The following is a 24,240-nucleotide window of genomic DNA, read 5'->3' on the forward strand; positions in this document are numbered from 1 at the left end:
TTCATCATCAGCTGATCGTCTCTCTTTCTCTCTGTAATTATCATCTGATCGTCTCTCCTCATTCTTCTCGGTTGGGACTGACTTGTAATGTATGTCTGCTCTTGTTTTCCCAAAATAATTGAACAGGTGTTCAGCAGAAGTTTAAACAAGAATGAACATCTAGGTCAGGGGTGTCAAACATACGGCCCGCGGGCCGTGTTCGGCCCGCCAGGTGGTTTAGTCCAGCCTATACATGAAGAGTATAAATCATAAGGATGTTTAAAAAAGAAAGCAACTTTCTAGTCCATTCCTGTGGCGAGTTATGATTTTTTTAAAGAAATAACCGAAATGAGTAATTCCGCCACTAGGGGGAGCAAAGGAAAAGCTTAACAGGTGAAACAACATAACTCTGCATGTCCCAAAAACGAAACCTAACAGCTCTGTGTCTGGGTAGGCAGTAGTTTGGTTCCCTGTGAGCCTCACCACCAGGGATGGGTACCGTGCCCCGGTATTGAACCAGCCCCGGAGCCACATTCTTCAAAACCGCAGTATCGTTAAGATCTGACCCGAACGGTTCTGCTATCGGTAATGGAGAAGTTACTTTTTCTTTTTTTGTGTGTCCCACAAGCGTTATCTGCCATATTTAACTCATCAAGTCAGTCAATTTTCCGTTAATTAATGATCATATTAATTTCGGTATTCTCGTTGAAGCGGAGAGCTCTGTCTGTCTATTTGTGTGCACGGGGGGCGGGGCTGTTTTCAGACAGCACGCGCCGCGCGCGCACACACACAAGACAAGGCAGCGCACACACAGTCAGTGGCGATCTCGTATGGGACACGTGAGCGCCCTAGACTAAGAACACCCGTTTCTGTGTAAAATGAATGAAGTTTGCATCAAGGAGCCCTTACCATGCTGTCACCTTGCTGCTACGATGACCGTATATTGCGCTGTTTTATGTAAATTAAACAGGTAGAGAGGCGGGGCTTAGACTCACCGCTTATGATTCCAGACCCGCGACAAACTATCAGCTGCTTCCTAATACTTAATAATAATTAATGACTAATGATAGTTGTCATCCGTAAAATTAATATCATTTATTGGGTTTACTGGATTTAAACAAAAATAAAAAAATAGAAAGGAGTCTGCATCAAAGTGAATTTGTTTCCATCATCTCACTCAATCCTAACTCTGGTGTTTGACGGACAAAAAAGTCTATTCAAGGTTGTGGAAAATGGACAAAAGATCAAAGGAAACATTACGCTCATAAAGAATAACAATATTTAGATTAAATAATTAAATGAATATCCTGTCTGGAACATTCTCTTTTATAAAGTAAAATTTTCGGTAAAAAAAAACAGTGTTGTTGCATAATGAGGAAATAAAACACTTTATGTTCTTAATTTGTTATTTATTTATTTTTCGTCCTCAAAAAGTATTGATAAGAGTACCGTTAAAATACCGGATCGATAAGCAGTATCGATAAGAGTAGTAGTCCCGTTAAAACCTTAACGATACCCATCCCTACTTGCCATTGAAGGATGATCAGTAGTGACACCCTAATGACCAAAATGTTGTCAAAAAGAAAAAAAAGGTTGAAGCTTTCCAGGAAAATGGAAAGCGTTTTATTTGTTCACGGAGCTGAATGCAAACCTGCATGCTTGGTATGTCATCAACAGGTTCTCCAAGAATATTTTCAGTCACTATTGATGAAATTTTAGATATGTATGAACTGTATTTTAGATATTAAAATGTGGATGGGAGAGAACTTTTTGCAGCTCAATCAGGACAAGACTGAAGTCTTGGTTATCGGTTCTAAAGCTGAGAGAGATAGGGTCCAATTTTATCTGTCAACTCACTTTATGAAAATATGTGATACAGTAAGTAACCTCGGTGTGATTTTAGATGCAGATCTTAGCTTTGAAAAACAAGTCAATCAAGTAACCAAGACTGCATTTTACCATCTCAGAAATATCGCCCGAGTGAGACCCTTTCTCTCGAGAGCCAGTGCTGAAATCTTAATTCATGCATTTATTTCATCAAGATTAGATTACTGTAATGCCCTCTTTTCTGGGGTAAAGAAAACCACTCTGAATCGCCTGCAGCTAGTCCAGAACTCTGCTGCTCGCCTTTTAACGAGAACCAGGAAGAGGGAGCACATTACACCCATCTTAAAATCTTTGCACTGGCTCCCTATCGGCTTCAGGATTGATTTTAAGATTCTTTTAATAGTTTTTAAGACTGTCCATGGCCTAGGTCCTTCTTTTGTATCAGACTTGCTTTTAGCTTATGAACCTCCCAGAGCCCTTAGATCCTCAGGCGCGACCTGCTGATGGTCCCTAGGGTCAAGACAAAACTCCATGGCAAGGCCTCGTTCAGAGACTACGGACCTCGTCTGTGGAACAGCCTGCCTGAGGATGTGAGGGCCTCATCCTCTGTTGAGGTTTTTAAAAAGAAACTAAAGACTCATCTATTTAACTTAGCTTTTAATTAGATCTTATATGTGGTATTTTTACTCTTATATTTTATATGCTATTTTATCAAATATTTATTTGTTTAATGTCTTTTAGTCTTTTTATATTCTAACTTATTCTAATTTATATTTTAGACTTTTTTAGGCACTAAATCATCTTATCTTATTTTAATTAATATTTGCATATTTTACCTGTTTTTATATTTTAACTTTCTTATTTTATTTCTTTTACATTTTAGACTGTTTATGAGTGTTTTCTCACCCTTGGCCGGGGTGTTAATGTTCGGGCTCGAAGAGATTCTGTCCATACTTGTCCTCTGGCATCTCTTGTTCCGACTCCCCGTGCTGCCGGGCCTGGTGCGCACATGTTTGGTGCTCTGGGCCTGGGGGTTGGGGGTCTCTGGGGTTGGGGGTGCTGGGGATGAGTTGTGCTTGTGTTGCTTAGATGCTGACGCCCCGGCCAATAGGAGGACAGGGCGGACGGCGCCTTCTGGGTTCTCTTTTCTTAAGCTCTGTTATTTCTCTTTTACTTGTGCTTGTTTTTGTGTGTTTTATTATGATGGGCTTATTTAATTATTTTACTTCATGTGTGGGGTTTGTTTTTATTGTATTCTTGTTTTTTTTTTTTTTATGGAAAGCACCTTGAGCTGTCTGTGTGACATGAAAGGTGCTTTATAAATAAAATTAATTTGAATTTGAATTTGAATTTGAAAGCACCAACATCACATATAAACATATAACTGTGAATATTTATTAGAGGTGATGAAAGGACCGTCACAGTGGAGTTTCTGGAGTGGATGGACACAACAACAGCTGATGACATAGTCAGCTCTCTAGTTACTGTGCTGGACAATGTTGAAGTGAACTGGTCACATGAAGTAATTTTGGTCACTGATGGCGCCCCATCAAAGGTCAGGATGAAGGCAGGTGTTGCCACAAAATTCAGGCAAAAACCAGGAAAAGATTCTTCTAATAATGAATGATAATAATAATGGACATTTCATTGTGTTTTGCTCACTTTAATGACAGTAAATATGTTTCTGCTATGGACGGGTGAAGTTTCAGGAGAGAAAGGAGGTTAACTACAAACTCTTATGTTCACAAATGTTTGCAAGTTTAATTTAGTGTAATTTTGTCATCGTTTGGACGTTTACATTTTAGGAAGGTTTTTGTGACTTTAATAGTTGAATTATTTCTCCCTGAAGTCATCTCTGCTCTTTTTTCTATCAGATGCATCACCAACCTCATGTCTGTCTGCTTAACCTCTTGTCTGTGTTCTTCTCCACTAAATCATATGTAAAATATGATAAATATTAAATAAGATATGATATTAAATATTAAATCATGTGACCAAGCAAGGATTATTAACTGTTTGAAATAATTCAACATCTTGCTAATTCCTTTTTAAATGAAGTATAGTGTTTGAAAATGACTGTCTTGGTATGAACTGTCATTGTCCTGAGTGTCCACCATCAGACCAACCTGTTTCTGTCCTCCATCCGTCCTGATTCTTTCTCTGTTTCCTCGTCTTTCTCTCCATCCTTACAGCTGTTTGATATAAACTTTGTGTTGGAAATACTTTCAAAAGAAAACAAAGACTCAACTATATGTAAAAATAGAGAAATTTTTAATTTTAAGCATATTTTTATTCATTGTTGTCAAACATCTCCAAATGTTCAACTAAAATCCAAAGTGTTGTTCAGCCAAAGTGATTGTAGCACCCTCGAGGCATTAGCATGAGCGCGAGGTGTTTAAAACAGGGTTTATTGGTCTTCACAACCCGTGAGAACTGGCAGCAAAATAAAAACACAAATATGCATCAAAAATATTTCTACAGCTTACAAAATATGAATCTTAAGTTAGACAAATAAAAGTACACAAACCTTGTGGGCTGACATCCACGAGGGGCTAATTGCTCATTTGGCTACAGCTTTCCTTCAACTTTCTAAATAAACACAATAAACGAATTATTACATTGATAACTCTATTATACATTAATGTGATTCCTACTGAAATCTTCACGTGGCTGCAGCAATGCGCTGATAGCTGTGTGCGTAGTTAAATGAGTCCGTGTGGAACTTTAATTGAACTTTGTTCCACATGCTCTCATCACTAGATGGCGCAAATTAAAATATAATGTAGAACCACAGAATAAACACATAAATGTTTGGGACTGTTACAGTGATATTAAAAGCAAAAGGCTGTAAACTTAATAGTCACTCACCAAAATAATCATCCAAACTTTTAACATAAAAAGAAACAAATTCATTATCTAACCACCATCACACATAATTCTACCTTCTAGAGCAGCTTTTATCATCATTTAGTGTTTCAGGCAAAGGATACAAACTTTTTCAGTGTTTTGGTACATCTAGTTAAAGAAATTATTTAAAACAAAATTACTACAAACAAGCTCCTTTATTTTCTCCATGATTAGTGATTCTGTAAATCCTGCTGGAAGACACTGGTGACCATTTTATTGGTAGCCAGTAGCGGCTTTTTATTGAGGTTTTTGGAGGATTTCTACTATTAGTGTTGCACAAAATTACTGAAATGCCAAATATTTTTGGAGTATTCCCACTGATGAGTTTGATTATTTAGTTTTTAATTTTTTATAGACCTAAAAATGATATTCACAATAACAGCTTTTTTTAAAAATCAAATCCTCTGATATGTTTCACAAAAACACACAAAACAGAAAAAAAGTTATTTCTAAAAATGACGCAGGAGTCCAGCTATAAAAAAATGACAAAAGAGCAAAGAAAACAGAAAGACATGATTTGTTATTTCTTTCCTATTATTAACATTTCCATGCTTTTGTTCTACAGCATTTTCATATTTGTATAATTTTGACAGAATTTATTTTACGGAGAGTAAAATTGGATTAATGTTCCTGTTTTTATTCATATTTATGTTCAAAACGTTCAGTTTTAAATATCTAAAAGTTTAGCTTTAGTGTGTTCAGTAAATTTTTATCTTGTTCTGCCTTAAACCTTAAGCGTATTTTTAATTTAGGCCCCTGTGTGACTGAGTTTGACCCCCCTGAAATACGATTCTAGAACATTCATGCATTTTTTTGTGTAAAATGGACAAATAAAAGATAGAGAACACAAAAGGATGTTGTCAAATGTGTATGTGTGCGGGGGGAGGGTGTGTGTTTGTGGGGGGGGGGGGGGGGGGGGGGGGGGGGGGGGGGCTGGGGGCTGGTAGGGTTACTTGCCCAGTGAGTAAGTTAGTGTGGAACCACCACTGCTGGCGCTCTCTCATCATCAAGTGAACATAAGCAACAGGGTGAGAGACGTGCTGGAATGTCCTCTCTGTACAAGACCTGAGGGAGGAAGGAAGGGAAGGGGGGAGGAAGGAAAGGAGGAGTGGCTGCGGTGCTTAAACGGTTGCAATGTGCTTCTGTTACTGATCACATCATTTAAATGTATGTTGACAAACAGCCGTGAAAATAAAAAATACGAACTATAAATAACTTTGCCAACTCTGTTTTGGCCAACGCCCTACGCGACGCATCTGCTCATCCTCACTTTTCGCGCCCCTGCAGCCTCATGTGTTGGATTTAAAAAAAACACATTAAGAGCCTGAAAGAACATCCACAGATCAAAGTGGATAATAATTTCTGGAAGAAGCACCAGAGTTTCTCTGCACCGTCTCTGCACGAATACATGGAAACTTTCAGAGTCGCCTTGTTTCCAGGAATCCCTAATGTGTTTGTCTGCTGCTCTTTTCCTCCCAGATCAGAAACAACAGCTTCATGATGAGAACAGAAAACAACTTTTACACAAAGACTCACCGAAGAAGAAGAAAATGGAGAAACTCCAACATCTGTGTCTGCTGGACAAACTCAGCTGAGAACAGGACTCCTCCCTCTGTGAGTGTGTGTTTGTGTGTGCATGTGTGCGTGTGTGTGTGTGCATGTGTGTGTGTGCATGTGTGTGTTTTAGTGACATGCGGTGAGGTTAATGGCTGGTGAGGCACTGTCTCCTCTGAAGTTTTTTTGATTATTTTATTTATGTTCAGAGCATGAGTTGCCATGGCAACTTGACCTACCCCGAACATACCTCCATTTCTGGAACCGAAAGCTGAGGTTATCAACTTCCTTAGCCTCAAACCTACCGTGGGAGCTAGCATAACCTGCTTTCTGGAATACCCCCCAGCTCAGTTCCAGATCACATCATGATGTTTGATGTTTTCTTCATTCCAGGAAATCATCTGAGTCTCCTTTGATCTGTGCTGAGTCAGCACTTTGACTTCTTTTCAACTTTAGATCCATCATTTACAATCAAGGATTTATTGATAAATATTATTTATTGACAGAAAATAAAGAGTAAATGTATTTATCATCCAGCAGTGATTGTGGTGTTTGTAAGTCTTTTATTTTGAAATTCCTCAAGGATGATCATCATGGTGGGATTTCTAGATCTGCATGAACTCATCCTGAATCCAAAAAACACTGGAACATCAAAGAATCCAACCCATCTTTGCCAACATGAGGCTCTTACTTTGAAAAGTCTCAGACTTCCTGCAGGGAAACAGGCTTTCTGCTGCTGCTCTGACAGATGTGCACGAGCTTGAAAGAGCTTCCTGACTGAGGAGCTGCAGACTTTCTCCTGCAGAGCAGCAGCTGACTTCAGCGTCGTCATGGGAACACAGTCTGCTGCTGCTTCTGGAAACGTCTTCAAGGCTGTGGTGGGACTTGTTGGTCTGGAGGACAGATTCTCTGAGCAAATGCTGCTTCAGCTTCAAGCTTCAGCTCTTTTCTTCTGGCAGAGCTTAGAAGAAATGGAAACCTCCTTTGTTCTGACTGTTTGCTCCAAATCCCAGATTCAGGAATTCCTCCAAGAAGTTCAGCTCAGAGATCATCAGCAGAGAAAAGCCTGAAGTTCTGATGGAAAATGACAACAGAACATGATCAATATTATTGATCCACATGGAATCCAGAAGAAACTCTGAGGTGAAGACATGAAGACACAAGCTTCAGAGACATGAGGAGAAGTCAGAGTGGATTCATTCTGGACTTTCTTCTCACATCTTCTCTTCAGAACATCTTTGTCTTTGATCCTTCAAATCTTCTGAAATCTGATCATCCATGGATTGTTTTTGTGGGATCAGATCCAGAGTTGCTGAAAGTTCTGCTGCCCTCTGCTGGTCAAAGTGTCCAAACAGCAGAGAGGAGATTCTCTCATCATTCTATCTTTCAGTCACAAACACACTGGTTATATTTTATACTATTAAACCCGTTATAAGATATATAAGGCTTTATAACGGCTGTCTTTACTGCACACAAATTGTGTTTTATGAACACAAGTGAAAAAAAGTAAACAGTTCAGCTCAACATTATATATTTCTGCTCAGCAGATGGTGAACATTAGTCCAATAGAAACAGGAAAAACAGTTGTTCTGGAGTCTGATTCTGATTTTTAGATAAATGTGATATTTTTCACAGATATTAAAAAAGAAAAATGCTTCAGTCTTCATTTAGTCTAAAAGTTTTAACATTTATTCTCCTTAAAAGTCATTTTATGCTCACGGATTTGAATAAGTACGTGTTTCACAGTGAATGCAGTCCTTCATATTTAAAGTTCCATGAAGATTTGGAACCAAAAGTGTAGAACATCAATTAATTTACCCTTAAACTTACCCGGGTAGGTCACATGCTCTGCTTTTATGGAACAGAGTCCAGCTTTGGAACCAGCAAAAGATCACCAAACAGCAGAAACCCACACTGTGGGAAAGACTCCACACTTCTGACTGATGTTCACGTCCACTTTATTATTCACAGTAAGATTGGAACAGAACACTGAGAACCAAAAAGAACAGAGGAACAGTTCTAATGTTTACTAGAAAACATGAATCACAAGAACACCAGACACAAACACCAGTCTGGTTCTTTATCTGCATCTTCCTTCATACATTTTTAGGAAAATCTTTTCCTCACTAAATGGTTGGGATGCGGTTCTACTAAGACTGGATCGTTCCTTAGGTGGCGATCCGATTCAATTCATGAATCAAGCTCAATGGCTCACAGATCGAACCACGATTCTTGCTTTTTTAATAGAATATGTTTGTACAGTTACTATAGGTATGTATTTTTACAGGATGTATGAAAGTTTAAATTATATGAAATAAATCAGCATCATTTAGAACCAAAGATCAAAATCAACAAAAGTGATACAAACACAAAGATTTATATAGAAAGAAATGGGGTTTGTTACTTCAAACAAGTTTCCATCAACATTCTGGTTACGTTCAGCAGTAACATAAACAACAAAAACATATACATAATTGTTGTGGGGTTGCACGGTGGTGCAGTGGTTAGCGCTCTTGCCTCAAAGCAAGAAGGACCTCGGTTCAAGTCCTGGTTGGAGGATCTGAAAACAGTAGAGTTTGCATGTTCTCCCTGTGCATGTGTGAGTTTCCTCTGGGGACTCCAGCTTCCATCCAAAACATGCTTCATAGATGGATTGTTGGTCTAAATTGTCCCTAGATGTAAATGTGCATGGGCCCTGTGACAGACTGGATGCAGGATGTCCCCTGCCTTCATGACCCCAAAAGGGAACAAACAGCTTAAAAGGGGATTCACATGAAAATGTTCTCCACAGTTTTTCCATCCTAAAAGTTCTGCAACACTTTATGTTTTAAATCATTGCATATTCAAGCCGCTTTTCTGAGCTGCAGAATTTGCTGATTCATGGTGATTTCATTAGTTAGTGGATTTAAAAGAAAATCTGTTTTCACTGAATGGTTACTAGCTCAAATGCCTTGACAAATTAAAAACTGAAGTCCCTTCTTTTAGTCTAAAACAATAATGAAATTATGACAAAAAAAAATCATAGATGTTTACAAAACATTTTTTCATAATAATGTACACACTTTGAAAACAAACATTGTCTTAGCAGAAACTACAACAATGGTCAACTAAATAAGTTTTGTCCAAAATAATAAAAAACACTGGCAGGACAAAATGTAGTTAATGCCTCCTTTGAACTGAATTACTACATCAATGCTCTGTGTCATTGAGGCCACCAGATTGGGGGGGTGTACATGTAATGAAAGCTCAGGCTGATTTAACAGCTGACTTCAAGTCATTAGGCCTGGTGTTTCATCTTCCTCTTCTTAACAGATTATAGATTTTATTTATTGGATTCGTCTCAGGGAACTTTACTGGTTGATCAAACAGTAACATCATAGTCATTGAAAAAGATTTAGGCAATTTTGGCAATGTGGGAAGGTGCAAAATGAAGAAATGAAGAAATATTCAATATTCAATACTTCCGGTTCCGGGTTACAGCAGTACGCGTGTGTAGCTCTCTGCAGCTATACAACTATCTTCAAATGACTTAAAAAGTAGATTTTCTCCAAAAGAGAGAGCTGACCATGGCCCCCAAGAAAAGCAAGGACTACGAAGACCTTAAAAAGTCTATTGATGATCTCCCATCGCTGTTGTATCCATTTATCGAACAAGTGACCGCTAAGCTAGCTCCACTGACTGAACTGATGGAAGTTCCGAAGATCTCGGGCTCAAAACGAGAAAACCGGGTCGACATTCTGGAGAAAAGACTGGACGATGTTGAACAACAAGTAAGGATGAATATGTCATTCCCATTGGAGTGCCGATCAAGCCTCGGGCAAAGCTGAACGCAGCTGGAGCTAGCACTGCTAATGCTACCGCTAGCGTAGCTAGCAGTGCTGAAACCCAGAGCGGTGCAGAGTCTCTGGGACGACAAGTGGAGTCATTTCTCACGTCTAAAGGGATTTCGCTGGATCTCAACACCATCGCGACCTGCCACCCGCTCCCCAGGAGAAAGGAGACGGATAAACCAGCGATCCTCATCAGGTTTGTGAATCAAAAACACAAACTAGCTCTGATGAATCAAAGAATAAATCTGAAAGGATCTACTGCTTATCTGAACGACCATCTGACCAGAAGGAATGCTGAAACATGCACGGCTTCTCAGGAAGCGTAAGCAGATTGAGAACACTTGGGCTAAAGGCTGAAGGATTTACTTAAAACCACTCGGTCCACCGGACCGGTCCAAGGTTCTGGTTGTGAAAACCATGAAAGACTTTGAGAAGTGTATGATTACGGACGTCTGAAACAACATGCAATAATAAATCATCATATAAGTTCAAGAAAGATGACGCCTAGATTCATCGCTCTCTCCATAAGTCTGACGTAACCGGATTAACAGCAGAGTCTTTGACCTGCAGACAACTTGACATCAACTTTCACCGAGCTGATATCAGCTGAAGAAGGATATGGACCTGAATCTAATGTCTGCAGACATAACATCGAAGAGAACTACAAACTGTTTTGAACCCAGAAGATCAGCTGTTAATCAGAGAAGAAGAAATGCCAACCTTGGACAATCGACAGATTAAGAACCCTTTTTATTTTTCCTTTACAGCATTACTTTATAATATAAAAAAAAATAAAAAAATAAAACAAAACAAATTATTAATCACTTATTGAAAATGGTTAAATTGATCGACGTTTAATGATATTACTTCACTTGCTCCTAAAATTGATAAATTGATTCAAAAATCTTTCCTAATGTAACATAATTTTGCACATGTATTTAACTTTTGATACTTGATGAAATTTTGCTATGAAAATCTCTGAAACAGTGTTGTGTCTACTTTATTGATATAGAATTATTTTTTAATCTTATGAATGACTTTTAAAAGTAACATAATCTGCATATATTTCAGATGACTGATCTGCATTTGCCATGTTGATTTGTAAAATAGTTTTTTTTACATAATAATTAAATAATTCATCTTTGTCATGTGCTTTATCGATATCTTATGATTCTTAATTCTGTCTGATAAAGGCTAGGAACCGGATATTGATAAATCATGTAATAGAATGGTTATAGTATAACGGGGTGGGAGTATATAAGTTTGCTTCCTTCCACTCCCTTTCAAGCAATATTTATTAATATGTCTTATCCTAAGTTTGATTAGTTACTGTATGAATGTTTAACTGATGATTGTATTGCTTTTGTGTATTATTTCTATTTAATTGCTTGAAAAAACCATTTCAAATAAAAAAAATTCAAATCAATACTGTCCTCCTTTTATTAGATCAGGAGAAAGAAGAATACACAGCTTTTGTTGAGTTTTTCCCCCTACTTGACTGATTTTTCAAAATAATATGTCAGACTAATAATAAAAGGATTGATAAACACAGACACGCTCCATGTAGCGATCAGACCATAACTTTAGCTGGTAGCTCTTCCCACAGGTAGCCGCAGTGTCAGACTTTAAAGAACACAATTTCTAAGAGGCGGGGCGTTAAACACCCCCAACAACAGGTTAGATGACAGAGCCCGTTGAGCGTCTCTGCCTGGTGCATTTACTGAGCTGCAGTACATAGAAGTTCAATGATAATAAATAATAATAATAATAATAATAATAATATATTGGATTGTATTTTCTGTGCTTTTTCAGACGCTCAAAGCGCTTACATTGTGTCCATTATTCATTCACTCCTCATTCATACTTGGTGATGGTAAGCTACTAATGTAGCCACAGCTGCCCTGGGGCAGACTGACAGAGGCGTGGCTGCCATTTCGCGCCTACGGCCCTTCCTGACCATCACCTGGATCATTCATACACATGCACACGCTAGTGGAGCCACACTGGAGGCAAGGAGGGTGAAGTGTCTTGCCCAAGGACACGACATTTGGCGGGTGGGAGCGGGGATCAAACCGCTAACCCTTCGATCATCGGACGACCCGCTCAACCGCCTGAGCCACTGTCGCCGCTAACGTAGTCCGCTTTTATATATTCATGAGGGAGAAAAACCGCCGAACCGACCCTAAAACCGCCCAAATTATGCAAACCCGGCCAAAGCCATTTTTACCCGCAAATTTAGAACCAAAACCGTCCAATCTGGCAACACTGCTGCTAGCTTCTCTTGTAGCAATAAAATGCCCCCTCCAGAGCTCACTGTGACGTTACTTTCTGTTAGGTAGTTAGCTGCTCAGCCCATTGGACATTTCAGAATAAAAGCACTTCCATTGCTGCTTTACTTCCGTTGTGAGTTAAAGTGTTGTGAGGTAAGTTAATGTGTTGTGACCCTTCTGCGCCATGAGTTAATGTGTTGTGTTGTGAGTTATTGTGTTGTGTTGTGAGTTAATGTGTTGTGTTGTGAGTTATTGTGTTGTGAGTTAATGTGTTATAATTCTTCTGGGCCATGAGTTATTGTGTTGAGTTGTGAGTTATTGTGTTGTGAGTTATTGTGTTGTGAGTTAATGTGTTGTGTGTAAAGTTAATGTGTTGTGTGTAAAGTTAATGTGTTGTGTGTAAAGTTAATGAGTTGTGTTGTGACCCTTCTGGGCCACCGTACAATCAGTCCTCCAGTCTGACTGAGATAATTTACCCCTCCAATACCAAAGTGGTCGCTGGCAGGAAGGACACAACACACTTTGTAACCCTTGTGCTATCCTATGACCCCAACCTTCCATTGACGTGTTCTCCCTACCATGACAAAGGTGGAAAGATTTCATCTAATCTATGGACACCAGTGAGGTTCACAAAACATTGAAGAAAAAAAGTTCAGCCGCTGTGTAGTGGGTCTAGATGACCCAACTCCCAATGTTAAAGTGTCTAGGATAGCACAAGGGTTAAACATGATCACTAAATGTTTTTGACAAACATTTGTTAGAATGTTATTTTTTCCTGGACAAAGAACCTATACACAATAAATTCATTAATAAATTCATGAAATTAAATTAAGGCTTGAAATATTCCAACATTTTCCGTTTTTGTATAAAAAAATAAAGTTCTTTATTTTAAAAAGGACAAAAAAAGACTAAATGGCATTTTCACAATATTTTCTCATATACTGTAAAAGTTTTCTTCTCCAAGTTTTTCTGTTTTCGAAATTAAGATTTTACTCTAAATCCTTTATAAAAAAATGTTTTCATTTCAAAAGAAAAGTTTCTCACCCGTGTGTGTTCTAATGAATTTTACTACATTACATTTATGACTGAGCCATTTATCAGCCATAAAAACTATCTCTCACCTGTATGAGTTTTCAAGTGTGTTTTTAGAATTGATTTATGACTAAAACTTGTATCACATTCTTTACAAGAAAAAGGCTTCTCTCCTGTGTGAGTTCTCATGTGATTTTTTAAAGTAGTTTTTCGACTAAAACTGGCATCACATTTATTGCAAGGGAAAGGCTTCTCTCCTGTGTGAGTTCTCATGTGTGATTTGAGATTTACTTTATGACTAAAACTTGTATCACATTCTTTACAAGAAAAAGGCTTCTCTCCTGTGTGAGTTCTCATGTGATTTTTTAAAGTAGTTTTTCGACTAAAACTGGCATCACATTTATTGCAAGGGAAAGGCTTTTCTCCTGTGTGAATTCTCATGTGTGTTTCGAGATTATAAATTCGACTAAAACCTTTATCACATTCTTTACAAGTAAAAGGCTTTTCTCCTGTGTGAATTCTCATGTTTGTTTTGAGATGACATTTTTGAATAAAACTGGAATCACATTCTTTACAAGTAAAAGGCTTTTCTCCTGTGTGAGTTTTCATGTGTGTTTTGAGTTTTGATTTATGACTAAACCTTTTATCACATTCTTTACAAGTAAAAGGCTTTTCTCCTGTGTGAATTCTCATGTGTGTTTTGAGATGATATTTTTGAATAAAACTGGAATCACATTCTTTACAAGTAAACAGCTTTTCTCCTGTGTGAGTTCTCATGTGTGTTTTGATTTTTGATTTTTGACTAAACCTTTTATCACATTCTTTACAAGTAAAAGGCTTTTCTCCTGTGTGAGTTCTCATGTGTGTTATGAGATTAGATGTTTGACTAAACCTTTTATCACATTCTTTACAAGTAAAAGGCTTTTCTCCTGTGTGAGTTCTCATGTGTGTTATGAGTTTAGATTTTCGACTAAACCTTTTATCACATTCGTTACAAATAAAAGGCTTTTCTCCTGTGTGAGGCCGCTCAATAAACTTTTTAACACATTTTTTAGATGCACAATATCTTTTATCAGACCCATTTTGGACATGTCTTCTGTCTCTCCTCTTCCTCTGATCTCTGTTTGGTGGGTCTGTCTCTTCATCTGTAGTTGATGTTGATTCTGTCTCTTCATCTGTAGTTGATGTTGATTCTTCATGTTGGTTTCCTTCTTGACCATGACTGTCAGTTACATTAAAGCTCTGCTGATTGTTTAGATCTGCTTCACTGTTCTCATCTTCTTCATAAGTATCCATAAAGGTATCAGTCTCCTGCTTCAGATCAAGCTGATCTTCATCCTGACTGATGCAGAGTTCCCCTGGTTCGTCTTTAATCTCTGGTGGTTCTGGTTCCTCCTGTTTCTCATTAATCAGTGAAGGACCTGGTTCCTTCTGTTGCTCTTCACTTTGAGCAGGTTCTGGTTCTTCCTGTTTCACTCTAAAGTTCCTCTGGTTGCAGAGATCTTCCTCTTCAGTCATCCAATGCTGGGGGAGAACTGCAGGAATACAAACACAAGAAAAAGCCCTTTTATACTTCTAAATGAGTTTGTGTATTGACAAACACCAAGAAAAGTCGAAATCTTCTCAGTCAGGAATGTTATAGTCGAAATTTTTAAATGACAATATGAAAAACTGTTCATTCCAGCCGTGCTGGATGGGCTGCCCATCCGCACCTGGGGCTGGGATCACTCCTTCCCTGGCTGTGGGACGGGCCGGGGCAACCCTCTTGGGGCCCACGGTCACTCTGGGTGACATCTACCAGGTCTGCGGGGTCTGGGGTGGGGGCTTTGTTGGCCCTGTCCTGTGGGGGGGAGGGGGGGCTGTCTGGAGGAGGAGGGCCCACTTTAGGTAGGGGACCTTGGAGGTTTGACGGGTCGGGGTCTCCACTCACGCAATTGGTGGTCGCCCCGTCTGGTTGTGGCTGCCTAGGTCCCGTCGAGGCCTGACCAGAGTTCTCTCAGGGGCGGGGACCTGGACGCGCTTTCTGGCTTCTCTCTCTCTGTGTGGGGTGGGTGGTGGCGGCGCCTCATGGGATGGGGCCCCTGGGCTGAGGGGACCTGGGCCCTATGCTGGGGGGGGGGTTATTAGTGTGACGGGGGGGGTCAGCCTGCGTTGTACCTTGGGGGAAGGAGCTTAAATTGATCTTAAATTGCGAAGCTTTTAAGTTTTTACGGCTGTCAGTTTTCGAAAAGCTTCGTTTTAATTTTTTTTCATAATATATGCAAAAGTCTTTGTCCCTTAAGGCAACAGATTACAGTCCCCCACCCCCCACAGGCTGCTTTCATATCAACATAAGCTTGGAGCTCCAGAATGGACAAGAAAGAACGACGAGAATGGCTCGAGCAGGGCGTTGCTCACGGGGGGGGGGGGGGGGGGGGGGGGTCGCTCGTGCCAGGCGGTCGCACGTGCTCGGGCCCGCTAAATGCTACTTGTAGCTTTAATTATTATTATTCTTTTTCTTCCGATGGAAGAGTCGCCTTTTTGAGGCCTTTAAAACTCACCAAATTTGGCACACACATCAGGACTCGCGAAAAATTTCGTATTTTATGGGAGATTGGCATGGGGGCACAAAAACAGCTCGACAGCGCCACCTACAATGACATTTGTCCCGAGCCCCCGCATATGCTTTAACGTACAAGCTTGATTTTTTCAGGACATGTTCATCAGATGGAGAACTACAAAAAAAGTCTCTTGGTACCAAGCTGTCAGTCGCACGGGAAGTCTGCTATATTGATGTCAATATGTCATTTTTGTTCTATTTTGGACATTTGTAGGCCTCCTTCTAGAACCAACTCCTCATAGATATTTTGGAGTAATGACTCCAAACTTTGGTTTTGTAAACTACACACATGTCCGATGTTAAATTGCAAAGCTTTTAAGTTTTTACGGTTGTTTGTGACCGTGGCGGCGCGTCGAAAATCGAGGTCATTTCGAAAACACGCCATGAAAAGACAAATGGCCATTACTCAGCCATGCATAATCCAACTTGATCCAAAATTGATATGCATGATTGTAGTCTGACTCTGAACACATCTGCAGTAAAAGAATCCGGTACAGGTGTAGCGCCACCTGCTGGCAACAGGAAATGACATGTTTTACTTGGAGCATCACTGCTCCACGTAGGATGAGCCGACACACCTCAAAATGATGTCCACCTGTTGAAAAGCCATTGAAGTTTACTCTGATAAAAAGCCATAACTTTCAATGCGGGGGTGTGGTCGTGACAGAGCGGCGAAGTTGGGCGTCTCGCCATGCACACAAATGTTGCTCTCACGTGCACATTCCTTGTCTGATCTCACCGAAATTCGATGGACATGATGAGGCTTCCATTCTGAACCCATGGATATGACAATTTTGTACGAACTCCAAAGCGCCACCTAGTTATTCAAAAACACAGTTTTTGTCGCATTCTGCCCCATCTTTTCTCAGCACTTTGTCCGACGTGCATGAAATTAAAACTTGAGATAATCAGAAGGGTCCACTCTCATAATCTACAGTTTCATGGCTGTACATCTGACGGTGCCTGCGTAAGCCAACGCCAAACAGGAAGTGGTCGATTGTGTTGCAGTTATGTATTGTAGGTCCATAGCACATCAGCCGTTTGTCTCAGGAAGCTGTGATTTCAAAATTAAATGCGTCTTACATATGTCCACCTTAGATATACAGCGCCTGCATGGGTGCCCAAAAACGGCTCGATAGCGCCACCTACAATGATTGTTTTTTCGACCCCCGCCATGTTCTTTAATGTAAAAGCTTGATTTTAACAGGGCATGTTCATCAGATGGATACCTACAAAAAAGTCTCTCAGGCCCCACCTGTCACTCGCACAGGAAGTCTGATATATTGAAGTCAATATGTCATTTTTGGTGTATTTTGGTCATTCGCAGGCCTCGTACTAGGATGAACTCCTCCTAGAGATTTGTAAATAATGACTCCAAACTTGTGTTTTGTAATTTAAACCCATGTCCAATGTGAAATTGCAGAGCTTTTAAGTTTTTACGGATGTTTGTCACCGTGGCGGCGCATCGAATTTCGAGGTCATTTCGAAAACACGTCATGAAAAGAAGAATGGCCATTACTCAGCCATGCATCATCTAATCTGATCCAAAATTGATATGCATGATTGAAGTCTGACTTTAAACACGTCTGCAGTGAAAGAACCTGGAACAGGTGTAGCGCCGCCTGCTGGCAACAGGAAATGATATGTTTGACTTGGACCATCAATGCTGCAAGAAGGATGAGCCGACACACCTCAAAATGACGTCCACCTGTTGAAAAGCCATTGAAGTTTACTCTGTCAAAAAACCATAACTTTCGACACGGGGGTGTGGTCGTGCCAGAGCGGCGAAGTTGGGCGTCTCGCCATGCACAAATGATGCTCTCACATGCACATTCCTTGTCTGATCTCACCGAAAGTCGATGGACATGATGAAGCTTCCATTCTGAACCCATGGATATGACAACTTTGGACGAGCTCTATAGCGCCACCTAGTCATTGCATGGGGCACATTCTGCCCTGTATTTTCTCTGTGCTTTGTCTGATGTGCATGAAATTAAAGCTGGAGATACTCAGAAGGGTTTTCTCTCATAATCTAAAGTTTCATGGGTGTACACCTGACGGTGCTTGCGTAAGCCACTGCCAAACAGGAAGTGGTCGATTCCGTTGCAGTCATATAATCAAGCTTCATAGGAAATCAGCCGTTTGTCTCAGGAAGCTGACATTTCAGAATTAGATGTGTCTTAAAAAAGCTCCACGTTTGGTAAGCAGCACTATAGGGTCTATGAGAAACAGTTAACCACCTTAATCACCCTATTGTGCTGAAAGCAACTTTTTGGACATTTTGACTCAAACAAATATTTTTATCATAACTTATGTTTAGGTTATCAGCACCAAAATAAATAAATAAATAAATATATATATATATAACTGGTCAACTGGTGAACTGGTCAACTCTAGGATTTTATTTAATCTTACATCCTCCAGCCTTTCCTCAGTCTCCCCTGCTGCAGGAGTGGAGTTAGCTCCCCCCCCCCCCCCCCCCCCCCCCCCCCCCCGGCTGTCTGCTCACATGTAAATTAGCCAGGCAGTGGCAGACAAGGATGAGAACAGTTAGAAAGCCCAGTTCAACACTAAAAGGGTGCATTTTTCTTTGTTTTGTTTGTCTTTTATACATCTTTAGCACTAATCATTGCTTTTTTATTCATCCAAAATACAATTAACTTTATATTTTATATATTTTTTTTACAAACAAAACATATGAATGTGTTCCAAAACAAATCCCAGCCTCAGTACACTCCTATAGATGTAACATCAGACAGTAAATGTCTCTTTTATGCTTTTTTAATCAATGCTGCAACGTCTTTTCCTTTCTATACATCCAATGAAATTAAACTACGACAACAAACACAACATTTAGCAAATGTCTCTAAAAAGGTTGTGTACATACAATATGTACCACCTTTAACACCAAAGAAATAACAAATCTTTCTAATAAAATCACAAAAAATGGAACACAAAATGTAAAACCCAAATTAGAAATTGCAATTTTAAAAAGATACATTTTTCAGCAGCTTTTCAAAATCAATCACATATTTTACTCTTCTGTGGATGAAACAAAGAAGTCCAGAACAATGTAGCCACTTTTCCAAAGTCTCAGTCACCTTCAGTTTTAAACAAAGTCTGTGAAAATCCATCATTCATTGGTCACATGTATTCAGAGACCTGCTAAAAGTGCACAATAATAAAAGCTCTTTTATATAGATAACTGTTTGTTTGCTTGGAGCTCTAAATATAAAAAAATGCTTTTCTATCACTTAGACACAGATGGAGAAGCATATCAACTGGATTAGTATCAGGGTGGCATGTTTAGGTTTAATTAGGAACATCGCCACAGTGCCCATCCAGACTGGGACAGCAACGGAGTCCACTTCACAGCCGTGAGGCTGCTGTGTTTAACTCCAGCTGCCCCAGCAAGGGAGACAACTGCAGCAACGACCACTGACCAAGCCGGCAAGCCCTGGCAGAAAAGATCCCCACAAGAAACACTGGCTCAGGCAGGCTAGTCAAAAAGTATATATAGTTTTGCCATTGTCTTGCAGCTCGCAGATCAAGTGGTTTTGTTTTCCAGTAATGTCAGTCAAAAATGCAAGTTCAGATTCACCATATTCATATTCACCATATTCAGCAGACATCTCCTCCAATAGCACCTTAAAAATCCTGTGCTGTTTTGCTTTGCAGCTGAGGTTGTTTATGATTTTCACAATATGAGTCATTATGCAGGGCTCCAGACTGCGACCAATTGCTCGCATTTTGCGAGCAAAATTTGAGAGTTTGCGACTGAATTTTACATCCAGTCGCACATGTGCGACCAGTAAATTTGCCTCCCCCACCCTCCGTATTTTTTTATACATTAAATGTGCAAGGGGCACGTCAATGATGAATGAAATAATCTGAGACGCGAGCGCACACACACGCAGGCAGACACACACACTCGCGCACATACTCATGAAACGCGAGCACACACTCTCGCGTGATGCCCGTCTGTGAGGCGGCCACTGCGTGTGAGAAGAATAAGTCACTGTAAGTGGCTAAAATATGTGGAGGGGGCAGGGCCTAGAGATATTCGCGCGCGCGTAAACATCTGTGGGAAGGAAACGGAGACAACCTGATATGTGCGTCTGAGCTATGAGTAAGCGAACCATTGATTCGTTCTTCCGGCCTGCGGCTAGTGTACCAGTGCCAGGGTGTACAGCAGGGGTCTCAAACTCGCAGCCCGCGGGCTATTTGCGGCCCCCCAAGATGATATTTTGCGGCCCCCGCATTAAATGAAAATTTAATGTTACTGCAGCCCGCCAATTTTTTTTCATTGTCGTGCACGGAGATGACCAACCAATCACAGTGGGGTTAATGACTGTTGGGGGCGGGACAATGACAGGGCTTGAAAGAAGGACACCTGACAGCCCCCTCCCTCCCCAGACCACATTAAGGAGTTCCTTACTTTCCTTTCTAGAACGTATCTATTCGCTCGTAATTTTCTAAATACATGCAGTCTGTGCTGAACTTTTCTCTGGGTCACACAGACCCGGAGGAAGGTTTAGTGTTTTGGTTACGGTTACGGCGGCGCATCAAACGGTTTATGCACGGCTGTTACGGCAGCTCACCCGACCCGGGAGTCGGGTCAGCTGAGGAGAATAAACGTGCCACACCTACGTGCGTGACAGCTAACGGGGCTTGAACTTTAAACACTTATTATATATTTATTTTATAATTATTTTAATGTTTTGTAATGCATGTAGCCTTTTTTAATTAATTAGTATTTTAAATTATTTTAATTAATCACTCAACTACAAAAACCATCAGGACACATGTCCCATAATGCATTGTTTTGTAGTCTGTAGGGCAGCTTTCAGTCAGTTCAGTTTCCAGCTGTGTCCGGGTAGGTTTGCCCCTTGCTCCCACCCCTTTGTCGCAATATTTTTGTGATGATTGACAGTTGATGTTGGAGCAAAAACAAAAATATGTCTCACACCAGGTGATCTGCGCAGCGTTGAGTTCACCTGGGTGATCTCAAACACACTTTTTATTGTGCATCTTGGCTGCACCTATTTGGTGTCACAAAGATAAATTTCAATCCATTTTCTTTACTATTTGTACTGTCATGACAGCGATGGTGCTGTCAGTTTACCTGTTGCATTTTCAAAAGTGAAGAATAAAATGTGACACTGAATTGGAAACGGCACATTGTAATTTTTGCATCTATTATTAGAGTATTTATTCGTAATACAGTGGAAATTAGTAGATTTGGTTAGCATGTTGATTTACGGTATGCGCCCCTAAATTTTCTGGTTGTGCCCCTAAAATTTTCAGTTAGGGGCCACTGTGCTCCTAGTGAAAAAAGTTAGTCTGGAGCCCTGTTATGTGTCCAGAGCCAATCACTTCTGGTAAATGACGCAGCAGTAATGAAGACATTTTGGAAAGTCTGGGTCAGCTTTACAGCGAGTGATGAAACCTGTCTGTCTATTGATCATAGCAGGAGTCCCATCTGCAGTCACTGCTACTAGCTTTACTAATGGTACCTTTTTCTGAACAAAAACTCCTTCACCATGTTATACATTTCAACTCCTCTCGTAGTTATCTGTCAGGGCAGTTGTGTCAAGAGTTCTTCTCTTCTGGAAACCAAAAGCTATGTACTGCTGCTGTCTAAAGACTCATCACACTGGACATTAAACCACCTGCACTTTGCAAGATCCCGGTCCACCTGATCGGCCAAGTTATCAGACATAGCTGACACTTGTCTAGACATTGTAGGGAAATTAGATCAGTTCCACTTTTCTCATTCTTAGGTACAGTGTTAGTAATTATCATCATTGCTTGATTGACACCTTCTTAATCTGAAAATGCCTTCTTCTTGATGAGAAAACGAGCAGTTCTAATCAAGGCTTCGGTTGAAGATTTTTTTTTCATGCTATATGCAAAAGTGTCTGTCCTTAAAGCCAACAGATTACAGCCCCCCCCCCCCACTGCTATCATGTTAAATGTAGCTTGCAGCTCCAGAAACCAGAAGGAAGAATGAAGCCAAATGGTTCGAGCAGGGCGTTGCTCTTGGGGCGGTCGCCCATGCCAGGCGGTCGCACGTGCTCGGGCCCGCTAAATGCTACTTGTAGCTTTAATTTTAATTTTAATCCGTGTGGTCAGTGCTTTTTCTGTTGAAGAACGGAGCCGGTGTAGGTACAATAACCGTTCGGCCTGGAACATCCGTTCGGAGTCCTTCGGGGTCCTGGGACTAATGCTGACGTCCCATTTTGTGATTGGCTGTCAGTTGGCCTGATGACGTGTCAGATAGTGATTGGTCTGGACAAAGTACGATACCACCATAGACGAAAATATTATGACTTCTGTTGTAAACAAACAGAGCTCTGTTATAGAGCGACATTGTCTTCTAAATGTGCTTTTATTATTGTTATGATTATTATTGAATGCATGTTTGCTTATAGTTTTTATAATCCCTGCGCCCAGTGCTTTATTATTGGCAGATCGGACCCGGAAGCACAACATTTAGCCGTGCTAACCAATGAGTTATATCACTAGAGGAGACACGCCCGTTTTAGAAGCCTGGCCGACGGTGGCGGAGCGCGATGCCATCTTGGTGAGGTCGACGACGCCCACATGACAATGATTTGTATTGCTTTTAAAGTTGTCTAAGTAGCTTTTATATACTATATATATGTTAACATTTACACACGCACGCACGCGCGCCACACACACACAACCTCACCCCACCCGCATCGAGCCATCACGGGTTTTCACCCACATAGTTATACCCCCACGCGGACAGTATGTAGTGTAAAACCGCCACTGAGTGACAGACAAACACAATAAAAAGCATGGAGCTCAAAGGGCTTCTTCTCTGTTTCTTTGATGAAGGTCACATACATACCTATGCGGTGGAGTCGAAGCTGCGGGTTCCAGCTGCTATCCAGCAGTCTGCGCTGACGACAGAGCTCCTCCTCCTTCTGGACGATGGTTCCTTCAGCAGCAGAAAGTTGTTCTCTGACAGAACCTTCCTGAGGTTCTGAAGACATGGTTCCTGCTCCGATCTTCAGCTCAAACTCCCACAAACACCGCCGTCCTCTTCACTGCAGCTCCGATCGATCATCTGCTAGTCTCACAATCACAGCAATCCACGTTGTCTTTCCGTTCAACACTTCTTCACTCATTTACGACACTTTGGAAAATGCTGACAGGTTCCCACACGAAACACGTATCGCCCTTTCTGTCCAAAAACCTCACAAACGTCCCAACAAAACACCACCGTCCTCTCAACACAAGCTAACGCTGCTAGCCTGCTAACAAGCTAACACTGCTAGCGCCTCGTGCTGTTCTTCCTCTTTGTTTGGCTAAAAGCGTCATGGTGCTTTAGCGCCACCAGCTGGTCTGGAGTGTTGTCTGTCGCTCACATAAGGATGTCGATGGCGGCATAAAATCGCTATTTTTTCAACTTTACTGTTAAATAAAAGAGAAAGTGACCGTTTTTATCAACAAAATTATGGTGTGACTAATCTTTTTCGACCCGAAAAAGAGCAACCTAACAGGAGAAGGGTGAACGGGACAAGACTTCCGGTTCCGGTGTAGGTACCATAACCGTTCGGCCTGGAACTACCGTTCGGGGTCCTATTGACTGAAGGAAACGTCACACTACGGTAGCCCCACTTGGACAAACTATGTAGAGTGGAGATGTGCTTGGGCTCTACATATTTTAATTTCACGTTCCCTTTTGTAACCTAAAGTTATTTTCCTTCATAAATTGTGTCTGACAATATTCTTTGTAATTTTTATAAAAAGATTTTGCCACAATCCGCTTCTTATTCCGGTTTAAGTTCAGACATTATGGCTGAAAATGTTGTCAGCACGGCTAAATGTGTTGCTTCCGGGTCCGATCTGCCAATAATAAAGCACTGGGTGCAGGGATTATAAAAACTATAAGCAAACATGCATTCAATAATAATCATAACAATAATAAAAGCACGTTTAGAAGACAATGTCGCTCTATAACGGAGCTCTGTTTGTTTACAACAGACGTCATAATATTTTCGTCTATGGTGGTATCGTACTTTGTCCAGACCAATCACTATCTGACACGTCATCGGGCCAACGGACAGCCAATCACATAATGTGACGTCAGCATTAGTCCCAGGACCCGGAAGGACCCCGAACGGATCTTCCAGGCCGAACGGTTATGGTACCTACACCGGCTAATGATGTTAGTCGCCATTTTGTCGTCTGCAGCCAGGGGGGTATTCCA

General features: G+C 40.7%; 1 protein-coding gene and 2 long non-coding RNA genes across 3 annotated transcripts; 1 reads left to right on the top strand and 2 right to left on the bottom strand.

The window, feature by feature from the left end:
- Nucleotides 1-4,198: 4,198 nt before the first annotated feature.
- On the bottom strand, nt 4,199-6,322 carry LOC144988504 (uncharacterized). Its single transcript, XR_013652430.1, has 3 exons — nt 6,250-6,322; nt 4,334-4,395; nt 4,199-4,239 (listed from the first exon to the last, which is right to left on the bottom strand). It is a non-coding gene; the product is annotated as an uncharacterized LOC144988504 (long non-coding RNA).
- On the top strand, nt 6,194-8,340 carry LOC144988514 (uncharacterized). Its single transcript, XR_013652444.1, has 2 exons — nt 6,194-6,327; nt 6,851-8,340. It is a non-coding gene; the product is annotated as an uncharacterized LOC144988514 (long non-coding RNA).
- Nucleotides 8,209-23,664, bottom strand: LOC144987543 (uncharacterized). Its single transcript, XM_078936935.1, has 2 exons — nt 22,876-23,664; nt 8,209-14,934 (listed from the first exon to the last, which is right to left on the bottom strand). Exons 1-2 carry the CDS (start codon nt 23,018-23,020, stop codon nt 13,478-13,480), a joined length of 1,602 nt encoding a protein of 533 aa, XP_078793061.1. The 5' UTR covers nt 23,021-23,664; the 3' UTR covers nt 8,209-13,477.
- Between the last annotated feature and the right edge of the window lie 576 nt (nt 23,665-24,240).

This window comes from Oryzias latipes, chromosome 2 (assembly GCF_053564925.1).
Source record: "Oryzias latipes strain Hd-rR chromosome 2, Olatipes_Hd-rR_3.1".
Classification (NCBI taxonomy): domain Eukaryota; kingdom Metazoa; phylum Chordata; class Actinopteri; order Beloniformes; family Adrianichthyidae; genus Oryzias; species Oryzias latipes.